Genomic DNA, 24,567 nt, shown 5'->3' on the forward strand with positions numbered 1-24,567 from the left:
ACGTTGGGAAATTCGGAAGCTTCGTGCCACTGATTAGAGGTGTCCGCACTCAAACTACCTGCAAGCAGATGTGGAAATCTAACGCCTCGCTACCTGAAGAGGAAAACATTTTAAAGATTATTACAAAAATGACTTTTGTTTCACAGGTAAACTAACCTTGTCTACTACACAACAACTCCTCTGACCAGCTGTCGAGACAGTCCAATTGACACCAAACTACTGAAAGTTCCCCGAAGCAGGAACAAACACATGCGTAGGTATGGAAAAAGCGGGATACAAAATAGTTTCTGGAAAGAGGCACGGCATGCTGAGAACGACAGCAACGGGATCAGATCAGCGCGACTCTACGCTACTCGGTATCGATCCCTTGAGCTCTTTCCTCGCCCTCCCCACCCCGACCCTTCCATGCGTCAAGAATCAAACAATTCACCTGGAAGTCGACTCGGAGACAAACAGAGTTCCTGCGCTCGTGTCCAGTAGTCAAACTTTGATAAATATATTAATGTATTACAGGATCTGCTGTTGTTTGTTTTCCAGGAGTACAAAACGCAAGCACCGTAGAGCATACTGGCCTTGAAATGACATTACATGACGTTTCCCTGATGATCTCCACAGCTTTTTGGGGCCACACTGAAGTCTAAAACTAACTTGCAATAGTAAGAACATTAAACAGGAGGAAACCTTTTAATGATGAATGCATGATGAGCATGAACACCCATGTAACGTCAGAGCTGAGACTATTCCAGGCCAAAAAAAATATATCTGAATGGTGCCCTGATTTGGACCCAATACCCGTGAAACCATCCGGCGGGTGAGGATGTCAAATGTAGTGTCTCTGCCGTTCGACATTGCTGCCACATTCACGAGCTTTCGCAGAAACCCCACCAAAAAAAGAGAAGAGACAACGCAACATAAGCTGCTCAGGTGCAGCATCAGCTCTCGATATCCGATCAACAAGATTTTGCGTGGCGTTTTGAACCACGTGGCTTTCACTGCTTAGAACAGCTCAATAATGAGTGTTTTTATCCAGGGAATGTCTTGCTGGATACAGGTATTGAACTGTAAAAGTGTTATCAGGTCCCACCTGGAAATTAAAGGTTTCCCATCTCTGCAAAACTCAAGAAAACCTGCACCTGGACACTATAATTAGGTGGTTAAATGCCCGGTAGAAAAAGCAAATGTTTAAAACACATAAATTGCCATGAAATGAGTGTCTTCGACAGCACCGAGCTATCAGAAGTTCCTCATCGTTTCCATCGGCAAAGTTATTACAGAAATTTGCTGTCCTAACACTGGACATCTGACCGAACCGTCAGTAATTCAAGAGAATCCTCTCATGATTTGCCACTATTAACTAAGCCTGATCTGCAGGGGGCTGAAATTATGGAATGTGCAAATCAGTGAGTAGAAAACAATATATACAGGATCTGACATGAATACATGTATGTTTTTTCTCCCTTTTTTTCTTGTTTTCCCTCCTCTCCTTCTCACCAGACTCAATTTTCCTGGCATAACCACCGTTGCCAGCAATGAACACGCCAAAAATCCCAGCGGCGATGACTCCAATAAGAATCGCCCTAAAGAAAGCCCATTTTTCAGTAGCACCTCCACACTTCCAGAAGCCCCATTGAAAAGAAACAGCTTTAGGTGCGCCGGTATCTACAGCTTTTGCAAAACAATCGAACTGAGAAGCATTAGCAAACGTGACCCAGAGACACTAGATCTGGCTACCAGCACCCACAGGAAAGCTATATTTGTTTTCTTTGTCTTTTTTAAATCCGTCTCAGCTCTGGTTCCAGAATTTCAATGCAGATATACAAAACATATATTTTAATGCTTCTTAATCGGCAAGAAACTGCAAATACATCTTGAACTACAACTAGATAAGAGAATTTCAGCTAAGGCTATACTGTAGCTTCCGAGTCTTCATCTGAATTCCTGCAGTTGCTGCTTTTCCTGAAGCCTTTCCACGTGTAACCCACAAATGTTGGGCTGACGGGCAGGAAGCTGAAACACCTGTATTTTTTAATCAAGTTCATGCCAAAAGGCAGATCATAAGTTTCCATGCCGTCCAGCGATTTGCTTCCTTTACCGACCCCTTTCTTCCATTTCCGTATTCCCCTTTCTTCAGGGCTTCCTAGGAGGGAAAATGAAAGGGAAAACATACATTGATATCTTTATGTAAACGCACTCGTATATAGCTAAGAGATAAAAGAAAACCCCAAGTCTCAGACACAACGCTACCAAGATCTTCCAGATTCCTCAAAGAGGCAAAAAAAGGTTTACTGGAAATAGCTATTACCTGTTTTATTTTGGAACTGGAATTTGAGGCAAATTTATGCTCTTAAATAAACGGAAGCAGGTTTGGATCTTAAAATATTTTGACTCTGTCTCCGCAAAAAGACTATGCTGGGTGGATTTTTATCAGCTATTTTATATGGTCAATAGAATGGAGACCTCAGCCTGAAAAGGATTCAGAGAGTTCTCAGGGAAACTGAGGCATAGAAGTGTTAAGCTCTGGGTGTTTAAGAAGCCAACAACCAAAGCAATAATCAATTCCTCATCACGAAATGCTTTATCTTCATTCAGAAATGCAGTTATTATTTCACATCAATTAACTTCACATGCTGACCTGGAATGGTATTATCCAAAATAAAGGCAACACAGCCCCCAACAAACATGGCTGTAGTGAGGAGAACATTTAGTACTTGATCAATGCCCGCTATTCCTACAAGAACAGGAAAAAAAATACATTTAGAGTCTCAATTTTTATTGTACATATACACAACCTACTGGTTTATACAAAGGACAAGTGGGAAAACTCCCTATTGAGTTCACCAAGGAATTTACTTGAATAGAACTCTTAAAACAATGTGGGAATAGATGCAGAACTTTCAGCTGATGTAGGACAGTGTGGGGAACCTTCTTCCCCAAAACCCAACCCCATGAATTTACAGTTGTTTATAAAAATGTCACAAAATGCCGTTTTAGTTTCTCCGGCAGACCCCAGTGCTTAATTTCAACTAAATAGGAGACTATAAAGGGGAACATCAAAATCAGGTCTCAACAGCTCAATTAATTCTATTCTGATTCGAGGGAACAGAGTGTACTATCAACAAGTTTGCTGATGACACCAAGCTGGAGGAGTGGCTGACACGCCAGAGGCTGTGCTGCCATCAGAGACCTGGACAGGCTGGAGAGTTGGGCAGGGAAACATTGAATGAAATAGAACAAGGGCAAGTGTAGAGTCTTGAATCTGGGCAGGAACAACCCCAGGTTCCAGTGTAAGTTGGGGAATGACCTATTAGAGAGCAGCGTAGGGGAAAGGGACCTGGGGGTCCTGGGGACAACAGGGTGACCATGAGCCAGCACTGGGCCCTTGTGGCCAGGAAGCCAATGGTACCTGGGGTGGGTTAGAAGGGGGTGGTCAGTAGGTCAGAGAGGTTCTCCTGCCCCTCTGCTCTGCCCTGGGGAGACCACACCTGGAATATTGTGTCCAGTTGTGGCCCCTCAGTTCCAGCAGGACAGGGAACTGCTGCAGAGAGTCCAGCGCAGGGCAACAAAGATGCTGAAGGGAGTGGAGCATCTCCCGGGTGAGGAAAGGCTGAGGGAGCTGGGGCAGAGGAGACTGAGGGGTGACCTCCTTTATGTTTACAGATATCTAAAGGGTGAGTGTCAGGAGGATGGAGCCAGGCTCTTCTCGGTGACAACCAGTGATAGGACAAGGGGTAATGGGTGCAAACTGGAACATAGGAGGTTCCACTTAAATTTGAGAAGAAACTTCTTCTCAGTGAGGGTGGCAGAGCCTGGCCCAGGCTGCCCAGGGGGGTTGTGGAGTCTCCTTCTCTGCAGACATTCCAACCCGCCTGGACACCTTCCTGTGTAACCTCATCTGGGTGTTCCTGCTCCATGGGGGGATTGCACTGGATGAGCTTGCCAGGTCCCTTCCAACCCCTGACATTCCGGGATTATGTGAACACACCCAGCTTCTTATCTATAGCTTTTATTGTCTCCATAATATGTTTTTTCTCTTATTTTACATTACTTTGTGCATGTACTTTGTGTATGAGTAGAAGGCAAAAGCATGCTGCCTGTAAATGAGCAGAAAAACGTACCCGTGACCAGTGGATTTTGTTTGAGATAGCTCGGAAGGACGAGTCCAAAGAAAATGGAAAATCCAAGTACAAACAGGTTACGAGAAGAATTTAAATCGATGAACTGGAGGTTAGACAGACCCACGGCTGTAATCATCCCTAAACGAAAAGAAAACAAGCCTCAGCTTTGACATAGCGAAAAAAGATAGCAACACATGCATAAAAAAAGCACTAAGAGCAAAAGATGAAGCTGCACAGTACACAAAAAGGAGCAAAAAACCATAATTTTACCGAAGAGAGTGCAGAAGAGGGCGCCAAGCACGGGATCGGGCAGTGAGGCGAACAGAGCGCTGAACTTGCCGACCATCCCCAGCAGGAGCATGAAGGCTGCGCCGTACTGAATCACCCGCCGGCTTCCCACCTGCATGAGAGCAAAAAACCCCTCACTTTACGCCTTGCACGTTATTTATTATTCTCTTTGGCATTTAAAGCTTCTTTTCAAGCTCCTGTGTGTTAGTGGCTGACACGCCAGAAGGCTGTGCTGCCATCCAGTGAGACCTGGACAGGCTGGAGAGTTGGGTGGGAAAAATTTAATGAAATAGAACAAGGGCAAGTGTAGAGTCTTGAATCTGGGCAGGAACAACCCCAGGTTCCAGTGTAAGTTGGGGAATGACCTATTAGAGAGCAGCGTAGGGGAAAGGGACCTGGGGGTCCTGGGGACAGCAGGGTGACCATGAGCCAGCACTGGGCCCTTGTGGCCAGGAAGCCAATGGTACCTGGGGTGGGTTAGAAGGGGGTGGTCAGTAGGTCAGAGAGGTTCTCCTGCCCCTCTGCTCTGCCCTGGGGAGACCACACCTGGAATATTGTGTCCAGCTGTGGCCCCTCAGTTCCAGCAGGACAGGGAACTGCTGCAGAGAGTCCAGCGCAGGGCAACAAAGATGCTGAAGGGAGTGGAGCATCTCCCGGGTGAGGAAAGGCTGAGGGAGCTGGGGCTCTGGAGCTGGACAAGAGGAGACTGAGGGGGGACTCATTCATGGTGATCAATATGGAAAGGGTGAGTGTCACGAATATGGAGCCAGGCTCTTCTTGGTGACAACTGGTGATAGGACAAGGGACAATGGGTTCAAACTGGAACACAAGAGGTTCCACTTAAATTTGAGAAGAAACTTGTTCCTGGTGAGGGTGGCAGAGCCTGGCCCAGGCTGCCCAGGGGGGTTGTGGAGTCTCCTTCTGTGCAGACATTCCAACCCGCCTGGACACCTTCCTGTGTAACCTCATCTGGGTGTTCCTGCTCCATGGGGGGATTGCACTGGATGAGCTTTTGAGGTCCTTTCCAACCCCTGACATTCTGGGATTCTGGGTTGATTTTTGCGTGTGGTGCTGAAGCACAGGCTGCAGAGCCTTTACAAATGGCTTGGAGGGCTCAGCTGTAACGTGGCTGCGCTGCAATTTTAACCTGATTAGGTTTTGTTTTCATTAAGACATGTTTAAACCCATCTGTAACAGCTACAGCCACAATAACCATGAAACGTGGCACAGTCCCATCTACAATAAAGAAAACAAAAAGGAGAGGCGGCAAACAGACCAATTACAATGCAAATGGGGAAAAAATAATAAAATCCACATGTTGCTGCCCTGTTATACAAGAATTTGTATTATTAGTTATATTACTGACCTACCATGCAGTTCACTTGAAGGAGATGCTGGTTTTCTAGGCAGAGATTATAAGCTGGTTTTATAACATCCCTCTTTGAGCTCAGAACCAAATTCATTTCACATGCAAATCGTGGCTGTGCTAAAACTGACGCCAAGTGCCTGTACTTCCTTCCCATACTTATTTTAAGCATTCAAACTTCAGGGCAGTATTTCTCTGGTACTTTTTTGTAGCAGCAGCTGAAAAACCTGAATGTTCAATATTTTAGTTGTGTTATACTTGAATAAGAGGAACATCAGGTACAAAAAAACCCCTTTTACACTGCCAAGGTGGTTTCTAGCAAAGCCCTTTGTAGGTGCCCTATTACGCAGTATTAAGCTTTAAAGAGAAGTAGATATTAATTCGTTAATTATGTGTGACTGAGCTTAATGAGTGAAATGAGAAAAAAAATGAAGCATTGATACGGTACCTGGTACCTTACCGGAGCATCCATGTCATCACCACATTGTGGGATAAACTGCCTATATTTTGCCCCAACTAATCAGAAATTGATTGTCATCAAATAAAACTCGCTCACAGATTAGCTCCAAGACTTTTGGGCTTCAACTGGGTGTAAATACCGTACATTTAAATTCTAAGTGTCATCATACACTGATTTTGAAGCAGATAAATGTCTCTTTCAAATGTTGCTCTGGTACGATGGGATCACCAGGGCTATGCAGTCTTTGCTCACAAGCACTAAAGATTTCCTCTCCTAAATAAACAGTGGAGCATCTACACGCCAAAAAAACCCCTATTTTGATACAAATCAAAGCTGAAAAACTATGGGGGGGTTAGGAATGAGTGTGCAGACAAGAAAACAAGACAAAACACTGGAGCAGAGCCATCCAGCTGTGCCACCCAGATAAGGGACATTCACTCCTCCAGTAGAACCAACTGTAGTTAACTCTGTTCTCTAACAGCTGCCAGCTTAACATTCATTTTTCCCCATTTCAAAGCACAATGTGCACTCATTTCTGCAGACTGTTAATAAAAAAATGGCTGTTAATTCATATCAAGCCCTATGAAGTAACAACAGAAAGGGAGCAGAACACAATAAGCCTCTCTTGAAGGGTTCTTCTAACATTTATTCCAGGAAATTTCCATCAGCAGCTGACTGGGAGACTCATACGGACAGCAGATGGTGCTATTAGTATTTATGTTCCACTGTAAAACCAAAGAGAATCATCCTTTGTGCAGAAAAAAAATGGCTGAAGATAAATCCATCATCTCTATTAGATTAAGTCAGAAGGATGAGTTATTGTAAGTGGAGAGCGTACATTTTCTGTCTTGTACACATGAAGTTGATTTATTTTTCAAGCGAAACACGCAACAAGATGTACGTGTTTCCAACATAAATTACTCTTACCCATTCGGGTGATATTTCTTAACAAGGTTAAATTAACAATATCGAGCAAATCTATCTGCAGTCCAAGGTCTCCTGCTTCAGCAAGGCATTCAAGCACATATCCAGTGCTGCACGTGAATAAAGGAATTCCTCAAATATTGATATATTTGGCTGAGTAACACCCCAAAAAACAGGTGATCCCCTAAGCATGCTCAGTGCTTTAAGAACCTATCATGCCAGAAACAACTATTTAGGGCACATTTAATGTTGAAGTTACCTTATGTGCAACATCCGAGTACAGACGTAGATAAGACCCAAGGACCTCAAGTTGCGTTTCATTGAGACATTAAAAACAGTCAGTTCTTTAGCACAAAAGAATATCAATTTCTTTACGGTTTACAGTGTTTACGCCTCAACTCAAAGAACCCTTAGAGACCTGAAATGCTGCCTTGATTTTCAAAGCTTATTTAGCATCATGTGCTTTATGCAGGTTTTCTAACTGCGCTTTACTCCAAATAAAAATAAGGTTTTTGAGGTCCTTATGCAGAATGTGATTCCATTAGACAACGGCTGCTACAGCCAATGTGTAAATTCAGAATGCAGTGTAAAGTCTGTGTGCACAAAGCAATAAGTAGTATGGTTTACTGGAGGAGGATCATGCTGGGAAACATGAAAGTGGCACCAAAGGAGATAAAATACTTCAGTCACTGAGGAATCAAGGTAAAGCACAAACCTTCGTGATGCCCAGGACACCGATGTTGGGGCTGGAAGAAGTGGATCCGTTCCCTGTCCCAAATACGCCATCCAGAACACAGGAGAGACCCTCAATAAAAATCCCTCTGGAAATCACAGAGAAAGAGTCAAACTTGTATTAGCACAGACTCGCTTCAGACTGCACGCCTGCTAAGGCACCTGTCCCGCATTCATTATTATAATTCATATTTCAAGCTCCGACACACCTGCAAAACCAACCTGAGTTCTGTTTTCTATGTCTTAGACACCCACATTCTCAAACTGAGGAAATTTCAAAGTAATTCGAGTCAAACTTAGGGCTGCTCCTTATTTCTAAAATTGCACTTCAAATGAATTTGAGAAGCCACCCTGATTCCAAACCGATTTAGCACTCCATCCCTACAGAAACTGTCCTATTAACTTCCACAGACTCCAGCAGCAACAGGACTAAGTTTCCAACGCTGCACTTGCAATAAAATAATTCAATACGACAGTTGCATCTCATATTTCAGCCCCTTGGCCCTTGTCCTTGACCAAATTGTAGTTTTTAATCTCAGAGCACATTCCTGTCTTATCCAAAGGGAAAAAAATAGCTTAAGACACTGAAAAATCGTTATATTTTTTGACATACCTGTTTATGGCATGAATAGGTGGAGGGGGAGCACACGACAACCTGGCACAGGCGTAGTAATCTCCTATTGATTCGATAATGCTGGCAACAACGGCGCTGAGCATTCCTATCACCCCGGCGGCTGAAATTGTTGGCAGTCCCCACTGAACTGTGAAGAAAAGAAAACTGAAATCTCTCGTGCCATAGAAAACAATGTCGGTATCAAAACAGCCAGCAATGTATTCGTCTTTAGTGGAATCGGCAAACTCCCTTCACAGTAACACAGTCTGGCAAGTTCATGGAGATGAAAGGAGCAATGGAAAAACGGCCGACCCGACCGCTTTGATCACGCTTGGAAAATACCCAAAAAGCCCTAAACCCCACCAAAAAACATTCCTCCTGTTCAGAAGAGAAGGAATTCGTACTACCGCTTGTGGAAAAACAATTCTGATCAGTGAGGCGAACGCTACCTAGTTATTATTGCTCTCAAAACTCAGCCTTCCTCTTCAGTAGACCAAACTTGAAACCAAAGGCCAACAACCAGCTACGATCACTGCACAGACACCCTCCAACTTTAAATTTTTGTCGAGGAGAAAAATCAGATTAATTTAAGCCCGTAGAAAAGCTTGGCAGGTTTTCCACAGCAATTGCCTTGATGCTTTTATCTCTTTGAAACAGATGAGCCTCTCGCAACAAAAGGGACTTGAAATCACACGAATGTGAATGAACGAGGCTTGGGTAAAGAGTTTTGTGTCCTCTTATAAATACTTTTTTGTCCTTTGAAAGCACTGATTGGCACCCCCTGACTTTTCATCAGCCTGATTCCAACACTGCTGCTGGAAGTCGGGACATTTTTGTGTCATCGTTACATTGTGCTACACCAAGAATGAGCATGTGTGGGGCAGGAAAGAGCATTAAGCTGGAAAAAACTCTCTTTAAATGAGAATTGATGACTCCAGTAGATCTACAAGAGTTGCCATAATGCATCTTTATACAAGCCCAGATAAATCGACCATTCCTCAAAAAATCCATGTTTTATATAGAGTCACGTTATATTATTAGAAGTCAAGAGTTACCTAGATAAACTCTGCAAGTGCCTTGTACAAGTTCAAGTTTCACAGACTTAGTCTTTCTTGGGTGAGGCCTTAAAGTATCAAATTAAAAAGGAAAATAAGAAAAAACCCATCAACCTCACCTCCGATGTCTTTAGTTCAGTGCAAGTTGAGTGCATTGGAATATGGTACTGAGAGCAAAATAGCAACGCTTCTGAAAACAGCAGAAACGATACTCGTAGGTGTAGTATTAGAAAAACCAGCTCTTAAAACCAGATCTACTTACAAGGATAAGGAACCTTGAACCACGGAGCGACCAAGAGCACTCCCCGCCGGGCGTCTGTGCGAGCGTAGAAACCGTACTTGGAACTGTCGGGGGGAAAGACGTCTGTCACCGTGAAGATGAAGCAAAGCAACCACGACACCAAAATGGCTAAAATAATCTGGGAAAGAGAAGAAAAGCTCTTTAAAATAAACCATCACCAGCAATGTTCATCAACAGCAAATGGTTCCTGCGCAGAATATCTATTATGCAGACACCTGAGCGGGATCTGAAGTGAAATTTTGGGTCTGAACGAGCAGTAAATCCTGTAATAGATCCGTTAGGTGTTTCCCCCCGGCCTAAGTGGGACCTGAAGTAAAATTTTAAGTCTGAACAAGCAGTAAATCCTGTAATAGCTCCATTAGGTGTTTTCCTCCCTGGTCCCTAACGAAGCTGCTGTTACAAAAGCCGTAGAATTAGAGCTTCTTCTCTCCCTTCACAACTGGGAAAGTCTCCAAATGGGCACTTACACAAACTCAGGAATTAGTCTCAACTTTACTGGAGAATTAAAAAGAAGTCTTTCACACGGCAGAATGGAGTATTACTTTCAGAAAACTAGAAGATAATGATCTTACCATTCCTTTGAGGGCTCCGTTTAGGCTTTCACTGCATGAATAAACTCACCTCCTTCTCTGCCCCTCCCCTCCCTCCACCATCTTCATCACTCCAACAACTCTTCATCACAGATACCACAATGGGCTCTGGCAAAACTACAACATCAGACTATTTCCTTTGGCAAATGAGCCATTTTGTTAAGTTTCCCATCAGCCTATTTAAGCTTTTATCTCACCTTTGTGATCTATTGTATTATGAAATATCAAAACCAAAGAAAAACAAAAAACCCAAAACACAAATTAGTTTTGGCAATGTAGGCAATGTAGGCCCACTGATGAACGAGGTGGGTGCCCTGGTGACAGAAGATGCAGAGAAGGCAGAGTTACTGAATGCTTCTTTGTCTCTGCTCTGCCGGAGGCTGTCCTGAGGAGCCCTGTACCACTGAGGCCCCAGAGGAAGGCAGGACAGTGGAGGAATTTGCCTGGGTTGATGAGGACTGGGTTAGGGAGCAGTTCGGCAATGTGGACATCCATAAATCCATGGGTCCGGATGGGATGCACCAGTGGGTGCTGAGGGAGCTGGCTGAGGTCATTGCTGGACCGCTCTCCATCATCTTTGCCAAGTCTGGGGAAACGGGAGAGGTGCCTGAGGACTGGAGGAAAGCAAATGTCACTCCAGTCTTCAAAAAGGGCAGGAAGGAGGACCTGGGTAACTATACACCGGTCAGCCTCACCTCCATCCCTGGGAAACTGATGGAACGACTTATCCTGGGTGCCATCTCAAGGCATATCAGGAATAAGAGGGTCATTAGGGGCAGTCAACATGGCTTCACCAAGGGGAAGTTGTGCTTGACCAACCTCACTGACTTTTATGAGGACATAAGATGGATGGATGATGGCAGAGTGGTGGACGTGATCTACCTTGACTTGAATAAGGCATTTGATACAGTCTCCCACAGCATCCTCACAGCTGAACTGAGAGAGTGTCGTCTATACGACAGGGTAGTGAGGTGGACTGTGAACTGGCTGAAGGGAAGAAGCCAGAGAGTTGTGCTCAATGGGCCAGAGTCCAGTTGAGGCCTGGATCTAGTGCAGTGCCTCAGGGGGCAGTACTGGGGCCTGTATTATTCAATATATTCATCAATGATTTGGACAAGGGAATAGAGTGACTGTCAGCAAGTTTGCTGATGACACCAAGCTGGGAGGAGTGGCTGACACGCCGAAAGGCTGTGCTGCCATCAGAGACCTGGACAGGCTGGAGAGTTGGGCAGGGAAACATTGAATGAAATAGAACAAGGGCAAGTGTAGAGTCTTGAATCTGGGTAGGAACAACCCCAGGTTCCAGTATAAGTTGGGGAATGACCTATTAGAGAGCAGCATAGGGGAAAGGGACCTGGGGGTCCTGGGGACAGCAGGGTGACCATGAGCCAGCACTGGGCCCTTGTGGCCAGGAAGCCAATGGTACCTGGGGTGGGTTAGAAGGGGGTGGTCAGTAGGTCAGAGAGGTTCTCCTGCCCCTCTGCTCTGCCCTGGGGAGACCACACCTGGAATATTGTGTCCAGTTGTGGCCCCTCAGTTCCAGCAGGACAGGGAACTGCTGCAGAGAGTCCAGCGCAGGGCAACAAAGATGCTGAAGGGAGTGGAGCATCTCCCGGGTGAGGAAAGGCTGAGGGAGCTGGGGCTCTGGAGCTGGACAAGAGGAGACTGAGGGGGGACTCATTCATGTTTCCAGATATCTAAAGGGGGAGTGTCAGGAGGATGGAGCCAGGCTCTTCTCGGTGACAACCAGTGATAGGACAAGGGGCAATGGGTTCAAACTGGAACACAGGAGGTTCCACTTAAATATGAGAAGAAACTTGTTCCTGGTGAGGGTGGCAGAGCCTGGCCCAGGCTGCCCAGGGGGGTTGTGGAGTCTCCTTCTGTGCAGACATTCCAACCCGCCTGGACACCTTCCTGTGTAACCTCATCTGGGTGTTCCTGCTCCATGGGGGGATTGCACTGGATGAGCTTGCCAGGTCCTTTCCATCCCCTGACTTTCTGTGATTTTATTTATTTTTTTTTCCAACTGAAGTTTAACTACTTACAGGGAACATTTTGAAAAGCTGCAGTCTGTACGCTGTCCATCCTTTCTTGGATTTGTAGATGGGTAAGGGAAATTTGACATTTCTGGCATACTGAGAAAACAGCAATACCAGGAAAATAGTCCTGCAAAAAAAAAAAAGAAGGGTGGGACAAGAGGGACAAATGATTAGAAGCAATATGTTAAAAATCCTTCTCAGCACAAACCCGTTCAGGCACTTCAGACACAGAATATCAACGTACACTGGAAATTTAGCACATCAGAAGAGGATGTGTTTTAAGTAAATCCAAGCCAAAATGATTTGTATTCTAAAGTGCTGCAATAACAGCAGCAAACAGGTAAATGAAACCAAGAAAATTAATCAGATTAGATAAAGATTTCCAGAGCCAAGCAGCCAAAGGGCTGCACTGTGCCCTCGCTTCTTTTTGACTAAAACTCCCATTTTTGTGCCATTTTTTGTGCGTATGAAGCACAAAGGTCGCTGCCCACAAATAGGAAGAAGCAGGAAAACTGGGAGCCTGTATATAAAATGTTTTACATTTCAAATCTTGCGTTAAACTCCAAAGCACTTGAAAAATTTCTGTCAAGGGAAATGATTTCTTAAGGATCCCCCTTTTTTGTATATGCATCTTTCACTAAACAGCTGTAAATCAAGCAGAACAGAGCCCCAAAAAAACAAGATTCCATTCAACTGCAGTTCACTTATTACAGTTTTTAGATGCCTCAAGTATTACAAATCCTCCCCCCTCATCCAAATTGCTGAGCTCCTCTAGATGCTCCAAATTTATTCAACTCTACAGTTAAATTAAGCATCCACTGCAATAAGAAGTATTCTAGAAAGCAGGTTGCTCGACTCTGAAAGACCCAAGCCCAGTTTGGTTATAAAAAGGCTCCAGAGAGTCAAGATGTCTGCAATCTGAGATGATGTTTTTATCAGCTGACTTTATTCTAAATAAAAAGGCAGATTTTCAGCTTCCCTCCCCTTTCTGTCCAGGATCGGTTTCAGTCCATAAGAAACAAAACGGAGCTTTATTCTCCCTCGGTCTTCAGGAACAAAGAGCTCTGTACAAGAAGCATTTAGGTCCTTTACCCCCGAATGATAAAGGCACCTTTTCTGTGCGTTCACAAAACATTTTGGCATTTTTCCCCAAGCCCATTATGGAGAGATGGGCTGCGCTCCAAACAGCGGCTCTCCCGCAATGCTGCGGACTGGTGGCTTTTTATTTCGATTTATTTAGTAGAGAGTTGTAAATAATGCTGAGGAGGACACATGCATTGACATTCACTGAGACCAATTCATTTCCCAGTTTGCTTGTCTACAAAATAGGTGTAGTATTTTATTATATAGTGGGGTTACTGCCATTCTGTAAAATATTACCAAAATTGAGGGCCCAAAAGCCCAGTTTTATTCACCAGATGTTGAGGCAAAGAGCAAGTCAGGAATAATTTCCCGTTTGACCCACCACGATGTGCTGTGGTTTATGGGTTCAATTCTTTCAGCCCGGCACCTGCAGGAGGTCAGAAAACCACTTGGGATCCGAAAATCTTGTCAAATAGCATCTGCAGTTAACAGGATAACAGCTCTTACCCAGGTTTTATTCTGCTGTGAGAGTCAGCAATACAGGATTTTTAACTCATCAAAACAGTCAAGACAACTTCAAGTGCCACATCTTGTAGAGATCAGTTACTTATGAGTGGCTCTGGATGGCTATGGAGTTACATTCTTGCATAGCAGAAGCCAGAAATACTTATTGACTGGGTAATATTTAAATCCTGCTCCTAAATTGATTTGGTTTTTTTTTCCAGCTGCAAAATGTCAACTTTAATTACATGTTTCCATGTCCAGTTCACCAAAGGTCTGGCTTGATTGATTTAACATTAGTCCCAACTTGCAGAGAATTTGTTTTACAGCAAAATAAAACATTCCTTTGGGTCAGCTGCTTTGACATAGCTGAATTACAAAAATATTCATGATGCTAACATCCGAGATAAAAGAGAATTAAACAGCCCTTTTAATCATAAGCTGCACTTACAGAATAGTTTATGTGTTCAAAGTACTGTGCAAACAGATTAGTCAAATCAGAACCCGATCTCATCAAGTTGTTCCTTCCGCTTCCAGAGCCAGCACAAAGTTGGTCACTATATATTGAATAGAGCAACCGCCTCAGCCCATTTCCTTCTCCCTAAAACGTGGTTTCCATCCTGAGCTGGCTGGTTATCCACAGCATCACACAGGAAGCTTTTGTCTTCTCTTCATCTCATTTTTCTCAGTTACTCCCTTTCACCCCACTAATCTCAATTCTTTAATTTCCCTGGCATCTCTACTTACAGAAGCACATAGATCATGCCCTGAAATTTGGCTTTTTTGTCCACTGAACAGAAACCTGACTACTTTTGCCTCATCGACTGATGGCATTCATGGAAATACATACGTTCTCTGTCATCGTACAAATTTCTCTAGGCTATGGATAAGCAAACCAGTAATAGTGATAACTGGACCACTACTACCAATGGTATTTACTCACTTTTGCAGAATAAGAAATATATACGCTACCATCATAAAACCAGAAATTAAAATTGTTCACTGATCTCTCTGGTGTTTCACTAAATCATCTTTGCCGTAACACCGATTTAGACCCAGCCAATGGTTCCCAGACCAACTATTGTTTCATACAATCCTCTGTTCTCCATTCCTCACCTTACACTGTTGTCCTTCCCTTCCTCTTCTCGAGTTGCTGCCATCCTTATTTCCAAATGGCCAATTAACCCTACCCCAGACCCACTCCCATTCCTGCCCAGGCTATTTCTGCACACTGGGAGCCTCTGGCTTTTTCCTGGCGCCCCAAAACTCCTGCCAAGAACACTCTGGAGTACTCACAGCATAGCGATACCCCAGTGTTTGCCGGCTCTTTCTCCAGCGGCTTGGAAACCGGAGAGGCCGATGAGAGCGACGGTTGGCGTGATGGTCAGAGGTCCGATGTATCTCAACAGGGCGCCGGGAAGGCCGAGCAAGCCGATCACCACTTCTATCAGGGAGGACATGATAATAGCACCTTGGATCTGAACACACAAGAACGGGAAGGAGTTAAAAGCAAACAGCAAACGTTTCGTTTTTCTGCTCTGGATTACAAACTGCACTTAAAAGAATTCAGCGACACAGAAGAACTCAGCAAATTTTTCGTCATAAAACAGCTCATTATGTTTAAGTGGCTTATTGTTTAAGCATAACGCTTATGTTTTTTTTAATTTTATTATTTTTTTCTCCACAAAACTATGCCACAACAGACCAGTGGGCCAGCCTGGTCGCTGTGCGGATAGCACATCACACTGTCAGACAGGAGACCTGGGTTCCAGGCTAACCTTTAAGCTCTCAGATCGAACCGGCAAGGGTTGCAGGCGCCACGGAGGTGGGAGGTGATGCTCCTAGCTCCTAGGGACAGAGTGTGGGCTGCACTGTTCACAAGTGCTCCTTAGAAGCTGGTATAGAGCAGCGTTGTGGTCTCAGGAGACTGTCAGCCCTCGTGGCTGCAGGGCTCTTGGCGGGATGTCGCTATGGTTTGAACATGGGGAAGAGAGAGGGGTGGGTTTTAATTCAGGAAAAGCGCGCAGCCCAAAGCGACGGGATGGGAGAGAAAAATTCCATGACACACGCCTGAGTTTGGATTGCGCTAGCTAGCACTCCGCTGGGACGCCTGCGCACACCGGGCTCATTAATGGTTATAAATATCTAAAGGGGGAGTGTCAGGAGGACGGAGCCAGGCTCTTCTCGGTGACAACCAGTGATAGGACAAGGGGTAATGGGTTCAAACTGGAACACAAGAGGTTCCACTTAAATTTGAGAAGAAACTTGTTCCTGGTGAGGGTGGCAGAGCCTGGCCCAGGCTGCCCAGGGGGGTTGTGGAGTCTCCTTCTGTGCAGACATTCCAACCCGCCTGGACACCTTCCTGTGTAACCTCATCTGGGTGTTCCTGCTCCATGGGGGGATTGCACTGGATGAGCTTGCCAGGTCCCTTCCAATCCCTGACATTCTGGGATTCTGTGATTCTGCAGAGCGGGACCGAGTCCAGACTGCGGTGCTGCGAGTGGAGAAGGAGCTGGATCTAGTTCAACAAGTCGCTCAGGAGAATTGTCTTAAGACACCCAGGGATGGACGGATTTGCTAACTGCATATTTACCTTCCACGGGACAGCCTATTGAACACGGGACAGCAGGCACGTGGCCTGGGAGCAGCTGAACCGCTGCCAGCGAGCGCAAATCGCAAAGTGTTACAAGAAGAGTTTTCATCTCACGTTTTACTGCGTGTCTTTTGGAACGTGGCAACTAACTCCTTGTATTTTGCTGTCCAGCAATGAATGAGACGTAAAAAAATACAAAAAAAATGAAGGCTTTCACGAAATGAGTAAAGGGATATATTCAAATGAAAATCGCAGTGAAAAAAAGAATTACCAACTTAAAGACGAGAACACACAGAGGGTTGGGTGAGAAACTGGACTGGAATTGGACAGATCAACAGCTAAAGGCGACTCTTACATTACCTCTCGTATTCTGGGATACCAGATGTGCTCAGTGTGCAGCAGCTCTGTTGTTCCATTTGTAACTGTTATATCTTACAAAAAAGAAGAAAAAACCATGGGTATTTATTCCTCGGCCACTTTGCCATTATTTAATACAAACCAAACCTCTCCTTAAGCTGCGTCTGACAAATAAGCCTTGATTTACACAGAAGAAAAGTTCTGCAATGCTACAAATCAAGTAATAACACGTTTCCATTCCTCACGAGCCAACCACTAATTTTACCCACTGCACCAAAGTGGGAAAAAATCATAACTTTCAGAAAGAAAGGTCAATTAGGGATCCTTTTCCCACTCCAATAAACAGATGAATGCAGAATTCCCCAACTAGAAATCCAGCACTTCAGCGTTTGCTGTTCACCAATTTGGGTCACTCACTGAACAATGAACTGACCCATAGTGACACCTCTGGAAGGTTAAAAGGTTCAAGAGCAAGATGCAGCAAAGGCTCATCTTGAAAACACGTTAACAATTGAATATTGTCCAAACTTGCTCTGCAAAACCCATCAGATATGAGTTAAACAGGGAAATACTGGTCCTGAGGTGATGCTGAACATTGCTCAAACTTCCTGCTACTCAGCTTAAAAAAGGACTCGACTGGACTCACTATTTCCAAATACCAGAAAGGAACATTTACAAAATCCTTCTGCCTTTCTCTACATTGTTAACAGCAGAATTGTTTTGCGCTACTCATAGATTTCTTCCGTCAATATTTTTAATATTAAATAAAAAATCCCAGCAAGAGAATTCAACAAGGGCAATTTTAAGAATCTTTTTCCAAGGCACAAAGTTTTAATATTGTAAAAAGAGAGATCTTATTTTCTTCTATTCCCTGCTCATTAATTGCAGTTTCCTATCCAACGGTTTTGCAGTTGCACTGTATGTGATCTGGGTCATTCGTCACTTAAAGCTGAACGAGGGTAAATGACAGTTACCTGTATTATTACATTTCCACTTCTCCAGGGAGAGGATTGCTCTAGCAGGCGCTAAGAATGCAAAAGCACTTGCTTGAAACAAGGGTAACCTGGTGGAAAGGGAAAGAAGAGACGCTGATGTTTCTTGGTGTTACGGTACGGTCAGGGTATCAATCGCAGAGAGGTGGTGGCTCACTCTCAAAACCATCTTTTTTTGGTGGTTATTAAGAATGTGAAATATAAGAAGTCATTAAAAAGAACAGACATAAAACCACTACGACTCCACAAACCCAGGACTTAACAGAAGATGCTACACTAATACAACACCTATAACAGGTAATTCCTGGTAGGTACCAGACTTTGATTTAAGCTTTTGACTCAGCAGCACAACCAGGATACAGATGCAGATCCTCATGTAAGCACCAGAACGTGCAGCTTTTACCATCCCACTGCATTCAAAAAGCTCTTGGATGGAGCAGCACACGGTCTGCGTGCTCAACACCTTCCCTTTGCATGACAAGCACTACAGTCATTTGTACATTCATCTCGAAGTGTACGTGTAAATAACTATGAGGCTGATAAGAGCTGATTAGATGTTCCAGGTGGCTACTGACAATAAATACAAGAATTTCAAGACGACATTCTTACCATTGGTGTTTACACTTCCCAAAAGGCTGAAGATCTAAAGAGCATCTACCAGCACCAACTACATATTTATTGAATCAATCGTAGCGCGTGCAACATCACATATATTCAGGTGTTACTTAACCACAGAGGAGACGCACTTTGAACTATCCTATAAATACTGTCGATTAATGGATTGTAACAAGATTCTCTTCAATAGCAGATCTCAAACTGCAACACGTGGAACATTTAATTGCTCCTGCGGCTCTGGTTACCGCGTTGTGTTTATGGCTGTTTTACAGCCACAATGATGCCAGTGCAAACACCGGCAAAGGAAAAAACTGAGGGGAGCAGATTCAGATAAAGATCAGAAAAGGCACAAGGAAGGGGGAAATAATCCTACACATGCTTAATAAAAAAGATCAACCCAACAACACTGACTAACGGTGAAGTTCACAGGCGGGAAGTCAGAACTGATTTTAAAGGAGTTTTTAGGAATCGAAAAAGCTGATCCACCTACTGCAAACTGCATTAAAAAGCCAAACTTCCTAAGCCACACGAGCCCCCCAAGCACGTCCGCCTGTCACAAATTCCCATCAAAGGTTCTTCCAGCAAAAAATCAAAGCTCGATCTTTGGTGAAGAAACGGTTGGTGGCTACGAGTGAATGATTCACCTTATTTTTCCAGGTTCGTTAAGCACAGGGAGCGAGTTGGTGCCCACGGCAAAATGCGCAATACCTGTAACAAGCTGTTACTCCTCCGTCCCACCTACGCAGAACTCCGTCCCCCCCTGATCGTTTTGGAAATATACATTGCAGAAACATTCTTCGGTGATGAAGTCGGTTGGACAGAGTATGAGGTTTGTATCACACAAAACAACCCATATACATATTGCGCATATCTTAGCACATCTTGCTTTGCGACCTGTTCAACCTTTATACAAGATGGTTAACACGGAATATTTACCACAAGGGCCAGTAGGCCCAAAATATATATATTTTTTCCAAGCATAAAAATAAAATAGCGTGTTTTTGCATGTGTGAGTGGAATTTATGTGTCTTTTCATTTTAATGTTAAACTTACTACTCAAAATCAGCCAACCAAGATCAGTCTCTTTCCGAAGACACAGCTGCAGTTTGCAACACCACTTTATAAAATACCTTTCCCATTACTAAATGTTACTAACTGGGTAAAGTACCACCAGCTTACAATGGGAATATCATTCTAATTTCATGTCTAAATTGTGAAGTTGCTCAATTTTGGCACCAGCCCTTGTGAAGACAGAGCTTTTCATGCAGTTCAAGCATCTGGAAATGTCTTCGTTATCTTAACATTTCACACAGATGTAAGAGGGCTCAGACAATGTAGTGATGGGCACAGCAACAAACCTAAAACCTTCAAGTATATTAAAGCTGTATTTGATGGTCTCAGTCATCCTAATTACTCTGAGTCCTTGCCAAATCTTTTGGCTTATTACACAATCTAATAAATAGCTTGAATTCCTAAAATTAGTATGGGTACCCAAGTGACAATGACTCCGCCTCATAAGTGAGCCAAATCCATCTTTAAGGACCTTTAAACCGCAGAATTTGACCTTTTGAAACCGTAGCAGCTTTATTTGCTGAAATACTTGGTAGTTGACAGCCTTGCCAATAAATACTTTAAAACCTCATCTAGAGAATGTCGCTGCTATAGCGCATTCCCACTCTTACATAAAACCAGAATCACATGTTAAAGGGTTATAAAACACTCAACCGCGGAAGTTTTCTCCTTAAAGATCACTTATTTAAGGCCCAAACACAACTGAGTCTTCAGTGTATAAACCTGTGCAAGGAGAAGCCACCGAAAAGGATAAAAAACCACCATGGAGGACAGAGGTGGGATTATCAGAATGAACTTTTCATACAAAACAGCGGAATGATTTTCTAAATTCAGTAAGATAAAATAAAATAATAAGGGAAGTTCTTATTTCAAAGGAAAAGGATGAGAAAACTAACTAAAATAGCGACTAATGATGACATTGGAAAACCTGAAATGTTTGGATAAGTTTTAGATGAAAAGCTGATCTATGACCACAAGTGATCCACCGCCCTGTTGAGATAACTCTTCCACCCGAAGATCCTGTTTCTTAGATAAACCTTTAACAATTGTGGGCCTGTTTGCCTGTTTTCTATTGGAATGCAAGATTTCAGCTTGCACTGTTCTTAAATTGCACTAAATGACCCACAAATTATTCAAGTAACCATATGAGGGCACGCTCTTAAAATATACATTTTGTCTGGGTATCCCTATGAGGCCACACTAACATGTATTTCTTTCCAATCCAATTCATTACCTTCAACTCAGAACAATTAACAATTAAAACTAAATTATTTATTTGTATTGGAAGAGTCAATTCAAGGTTCCCCCACCTTTTTAATTTGGCAAGCACACATGCAATTTGCTGCAGGACTCATCGCAACTGCTTAAATACTGGCAAGAATACAGTAACATTCAACAAACTGGTAAAAATATTCAAATTAGTTCCTCTTTACCAAGGTGTATGAATTTATCCTTTTCCCCAAAAACACCTGTATCCTGTTTTCCCGAAAATAAGACAGGGTCTTACATTAATTTTTGCTCCAAAAACTTATTACTTTTTTACACATACAGCTGCCTGGGCACTATTTAAATTGGCTTTTTATATTAATTGTAACTAGAGCTTATTTTTGGAGCAGGGTTTGTATTTCGAGCATCCTCGAAAAATCATGCTAGGGCTTATTTTAGGGGTAGGTCTTATTTTTGGGGAACCGATACCTTCTCTGTCTTCATGGATTTTCCCCTCCCTCCCATGCTGTGTTTTCTTGCCCTGCAAATACCTTCTCTGATTTCAGATCCACCTTTTTTTGGGAGCAGCTTTCCAAAAGCTTTGCCTAACCGCCCTGTATCTGACCTGCTATCTTCTGGGTCGCGTTCATCCTTGGAAAATAAAGACAACCTACCTCTTGGGTCTCGGACCGCAGCCAGGAAATCCCAACAGATGTTTTAGGACCAGCTCAACAACTAGAAACAAGTCCCGCATCTCACCTGCACCCAAAAGTCGTCTGTAACAACGTCGTGATGCCCACGCAGAAGAAAATGGTCCCGATCAACTGGCTGGTGGCCCACTGGTCAAACCCGACGCACATGGCATCAGCGAGCAAAAAGGGCACGGCTATCGTTCCGCTGAAGCACGTTAAGTAATGCTGGCAAGAGAAAAAAGCTTCGTTAATCCTGCAGCCAATATTAAGAAACTAAATCAATTGATGAGCATCTTTTCTTTTGTGTTGGATGCTTTTGAACGATCCAAGGCTCTCGTTTCCTGGTCCTAAGCGCTTCTTCAAGTATTTTCCTGCCACAACCTGTTGCTAACGGTCGCTATTTCTGTAGGATAATCCAGGTTATTTACACAGCCACATGGCTGCTGTTCTTGATGAGGAGGTATCCAGGAAACTGTGCGCAAAACAGCTTCTAACCCAGAAAAGCAGATAAATAACTCCATTCACTTTCAACCATGTGAAAAACCATTTGCTTACAAATGAACTTAGAGCACATGCAAACTAGGATGCAAATAACCTCCCAAGTACCAGAAACTAGGGACTCAGTAACTCTTTTTCAATCTAAATACATTAAGCAAACAAACACAAGTAACCACGTCCAACAAGGCAGGGAAATATAAAATCCCCTACAGAACTGCCTGTCCTTGAGGAGAGGCAGAAATAAAAAGGATGCTTTGGAATGTGTTTGTTTGGAGATCTCAACATACTTTACAGATATTAAGAAATTCTCAGCATTCCTGTGGGACAGATATTATTGCCATTCAAGAGAGAAAGGGGATGAAACAAACTGTTTTGCCGCACACAAGCGAGTGGTTGAGCTGGCAGGAGGGTCCAGCTCACTACTCCAGGTTTACTCACCGCAGGACACACACAGAGCACAGAATTACTCTGCCCTTCTTACTAGTGAGGATGATGCCATCAAGCTTGTAGGATTGAAGTGTACAGTATTGCATCTGGGTAGGAACAACCCCAGGTTCCAGTAGAAGTTCAGAATGACCTATTAGAGAGCAGCGTAGGGGAAAGGGACCTGGGGGTCCTGGGGACAGCAGGGTGACCATGAGCCAGCACTGGGCCCTTGTGGCCAGGAAGCCAATGGTACCTGGGGTGGGTTAGAAGGGGGTGGTCAGTAGGTCAGAGAGGTTCTCCTGCCCCTCTGCTCTGCCCTGGGGAGACCACACCTGGAATATTGTGTCCAGTTGTGGCCCCTCAGTTCCAGCAGGACAGGGAACTGCTGCAGAGAGTCCAGCGCAGGGCAACAAAGATGCTGAAGGGAGTGGAGCATCTCCCGGGTGAGGAAAGGCTGAGGGAGCTGGGGCTCTGGAGCTGGACAAGAGGAGACTGAGGGGGGACTCATTCATGTTTCCAGATATCTAAAGGGGGAGTGTCAGGAGGATGGAGCCAGGCTCTTCTGGGTGACAACCAATGATAGGACAAGGGGTAATGGGTTCAAACTGGAACACAAGAGGTTCCACTTAAATTTGAGAAGGAACTTCTTCATGGTGAGGGTGGCAGAGCCTGGCCCAGGCTGCCCAGGGGGGTTGTGGAGTCTCCTTCTGTGCAGACATTCCAACCCGCCTGGACACCTTCCTGTGTAACCTCATCTGGGTGTTCCTGCTCCATGGGGGGATTGCACTGGATGAGCTTGCCAGGTCCCTTCCAGTCCCTGACATTCTGTGATTCTGTGACACGCAAAACACTAAACGAGCTTTAAAAGTTAGAGAGAAAAATATTATAGCTGTTTTGAAACGTACCTGTAAGCCCAAAAATATGCAGAGGTACCAAGGAGGAACGTCTTCGATTGTGTAAATCATGTCAGTTCTCTGTGCGTCTAAACTGCCGCTGCTGTCCAGCGTCTCTGCCAACGAGCTCTGTTGTGATGGGGGGACACAAGAAACAACAGCGTTTCACACAGGAATAAACCCAATTTGAACTATCAGGCCGTTCCTGATGCTCCAAGGTTGGTATAATACTCCCAGGTTGGAGTATTATACTCCCAAGTTGGTACAATATTCCCAAGCAATACTGATACGTTATATTTTTAAAGCCTTTTTCACCTCTGCCAAGCTCATCTGTAGCTACTGCATTTGTACCAAACACATGTACTTCTGTAAGCTATTTCCTGCTTATTTATACCAACACAATTGTTCGTTTATGATACAACTGATCTGGCAGGCAAAAGCTGCCAAAAAATGGCATTATCATGACAGACCTGTCTACTAAAAAACAAGAAAAAAGGAAGAATCAGAACTAAGTCGAAGAGTCAACATTAGCTATTTTTAAAGCAGAATGGCCATCCTTGCATAAGAAACCAAAATCACAGGCAAGAGAGTTCCTTATTACAGTAATTGCTTCCCCCCCTTCATTCTTACTCAATTTCAGTCTCAGTTAACTTTTTTCAAGCCACGAGATTTATAATTTTTGCTTCCATGCCACATTCAAACACTCAAGAAAAATGCTAAACATTATAACTGAACATATCCATGGCCAATTTATATTAACTGGGACGGGAATTTCAGCGAGCCCACACTCGGGCCCGCCTTGTGTCCTAATTTGCGGAGAACTAACACACAACTGACCACACATATATACACATCAAAATCCCCACTGATATTCCATTAAAAAAACGATTCAGCTCAACCATTTCTTCTTTAAGACTACACGGAATTGCTTTGTTCCAATGTGCTGGTTTTGAAATTCCTGCGAACAAACCCACAATTGCTCCAAAGCCCAAATACCAACAATAAAAGCAGGAGGAAGTATTTGGTTTTATCATTTCAGCTCAACTATCCAAAGCAATCCCTTATATAACCACTGCGCTGACCTAATCCCCACTCGAACACAACAAACTCATGTGGAGTAGCCTTACACAAAGCCCAACAACTTTGCCAGACTTGTG

General features: G+C 43.9%; 1 protein-coding gene across 2 annotated transcripts in view; it reads right to left on the reverse strand.

The window, feature by feature from the left end:
* Window positions 1-472: 472 nt before the first annotated feature.
* SLC23A2 (solute carrier family 23 member 2) overlaps window positions 473-24,567 on the reverse strand; it is a 56,118-nt gene continuing 32,023 nt past the window's right edge. For both annotated transcript variants that reach the window (XM_065040684.1, XM_065040685.1), the window contains exons 4-16: window positions 23,423-23,539; window positions 21,661-21,818; window positions 17,992-18,080; window positions 17,021-17,091; window positions 15,364-15,545; window positions 12,490-12,610; window positions 9,816-9,972; window positions 8,499-8,646; window positions 7,869-7,974; window positions 4,386-4,515; window positions 4,116-4,253; window positions 2,633-2,728; window positions 473-2,137 (exon numbers count right to left, since the gene is read on the reverse strand). In XM_065040684.1, the coding sequence (XP_064896756.1) occupies window positions 1,905-2,137; window positions 2,633-2,728; window positions 4,116-4,253; window positions 4,386-4,515; window positions 7,869-7,974; window positions 8,499-8,646; window positions 9,816-9,972; window positions 12,490-12,610; window positions 15,364-15,545; window positions 17,021-17,091; window positions 17,992-18,080; window positions 21,661-21,818; window positions 23,423-23,539 (1,746 nt within the window). In that variant the 3' untranslated portion in view covers window positions 473-1,904. The remainder of the gene's footprint in view (window positions 2,138-2,632; window positions 2,729-4,115; window positions 4,254-4,385; window positions 4,516-7,868; window positions 7,975-8,498; window positions 8,647-9,815; window positions 9,973-12,489; window positions 12,611-15,363; window positions 15,546-17,020; window positions 17,092-17,991; window positions 18,081-21,660; window positions 21,819-23,422; window positions 23,540-24,567) is intronic.

The sequence above is a fragment of the Columba livia genome, chromosome 25, assembly GCF_036013475.1.
Source record: "Columba livia isolate bColLiv1 breed racing homer chromosome 25, bColLiv1.pat.W.v2, whole genome shotgun sequence".
Classification (NCBI taxonomy): Eukaryota; Metazoa; Chordata; class Aves; order Columbiformes; family Columbidae; genus Columba; species Columba livia.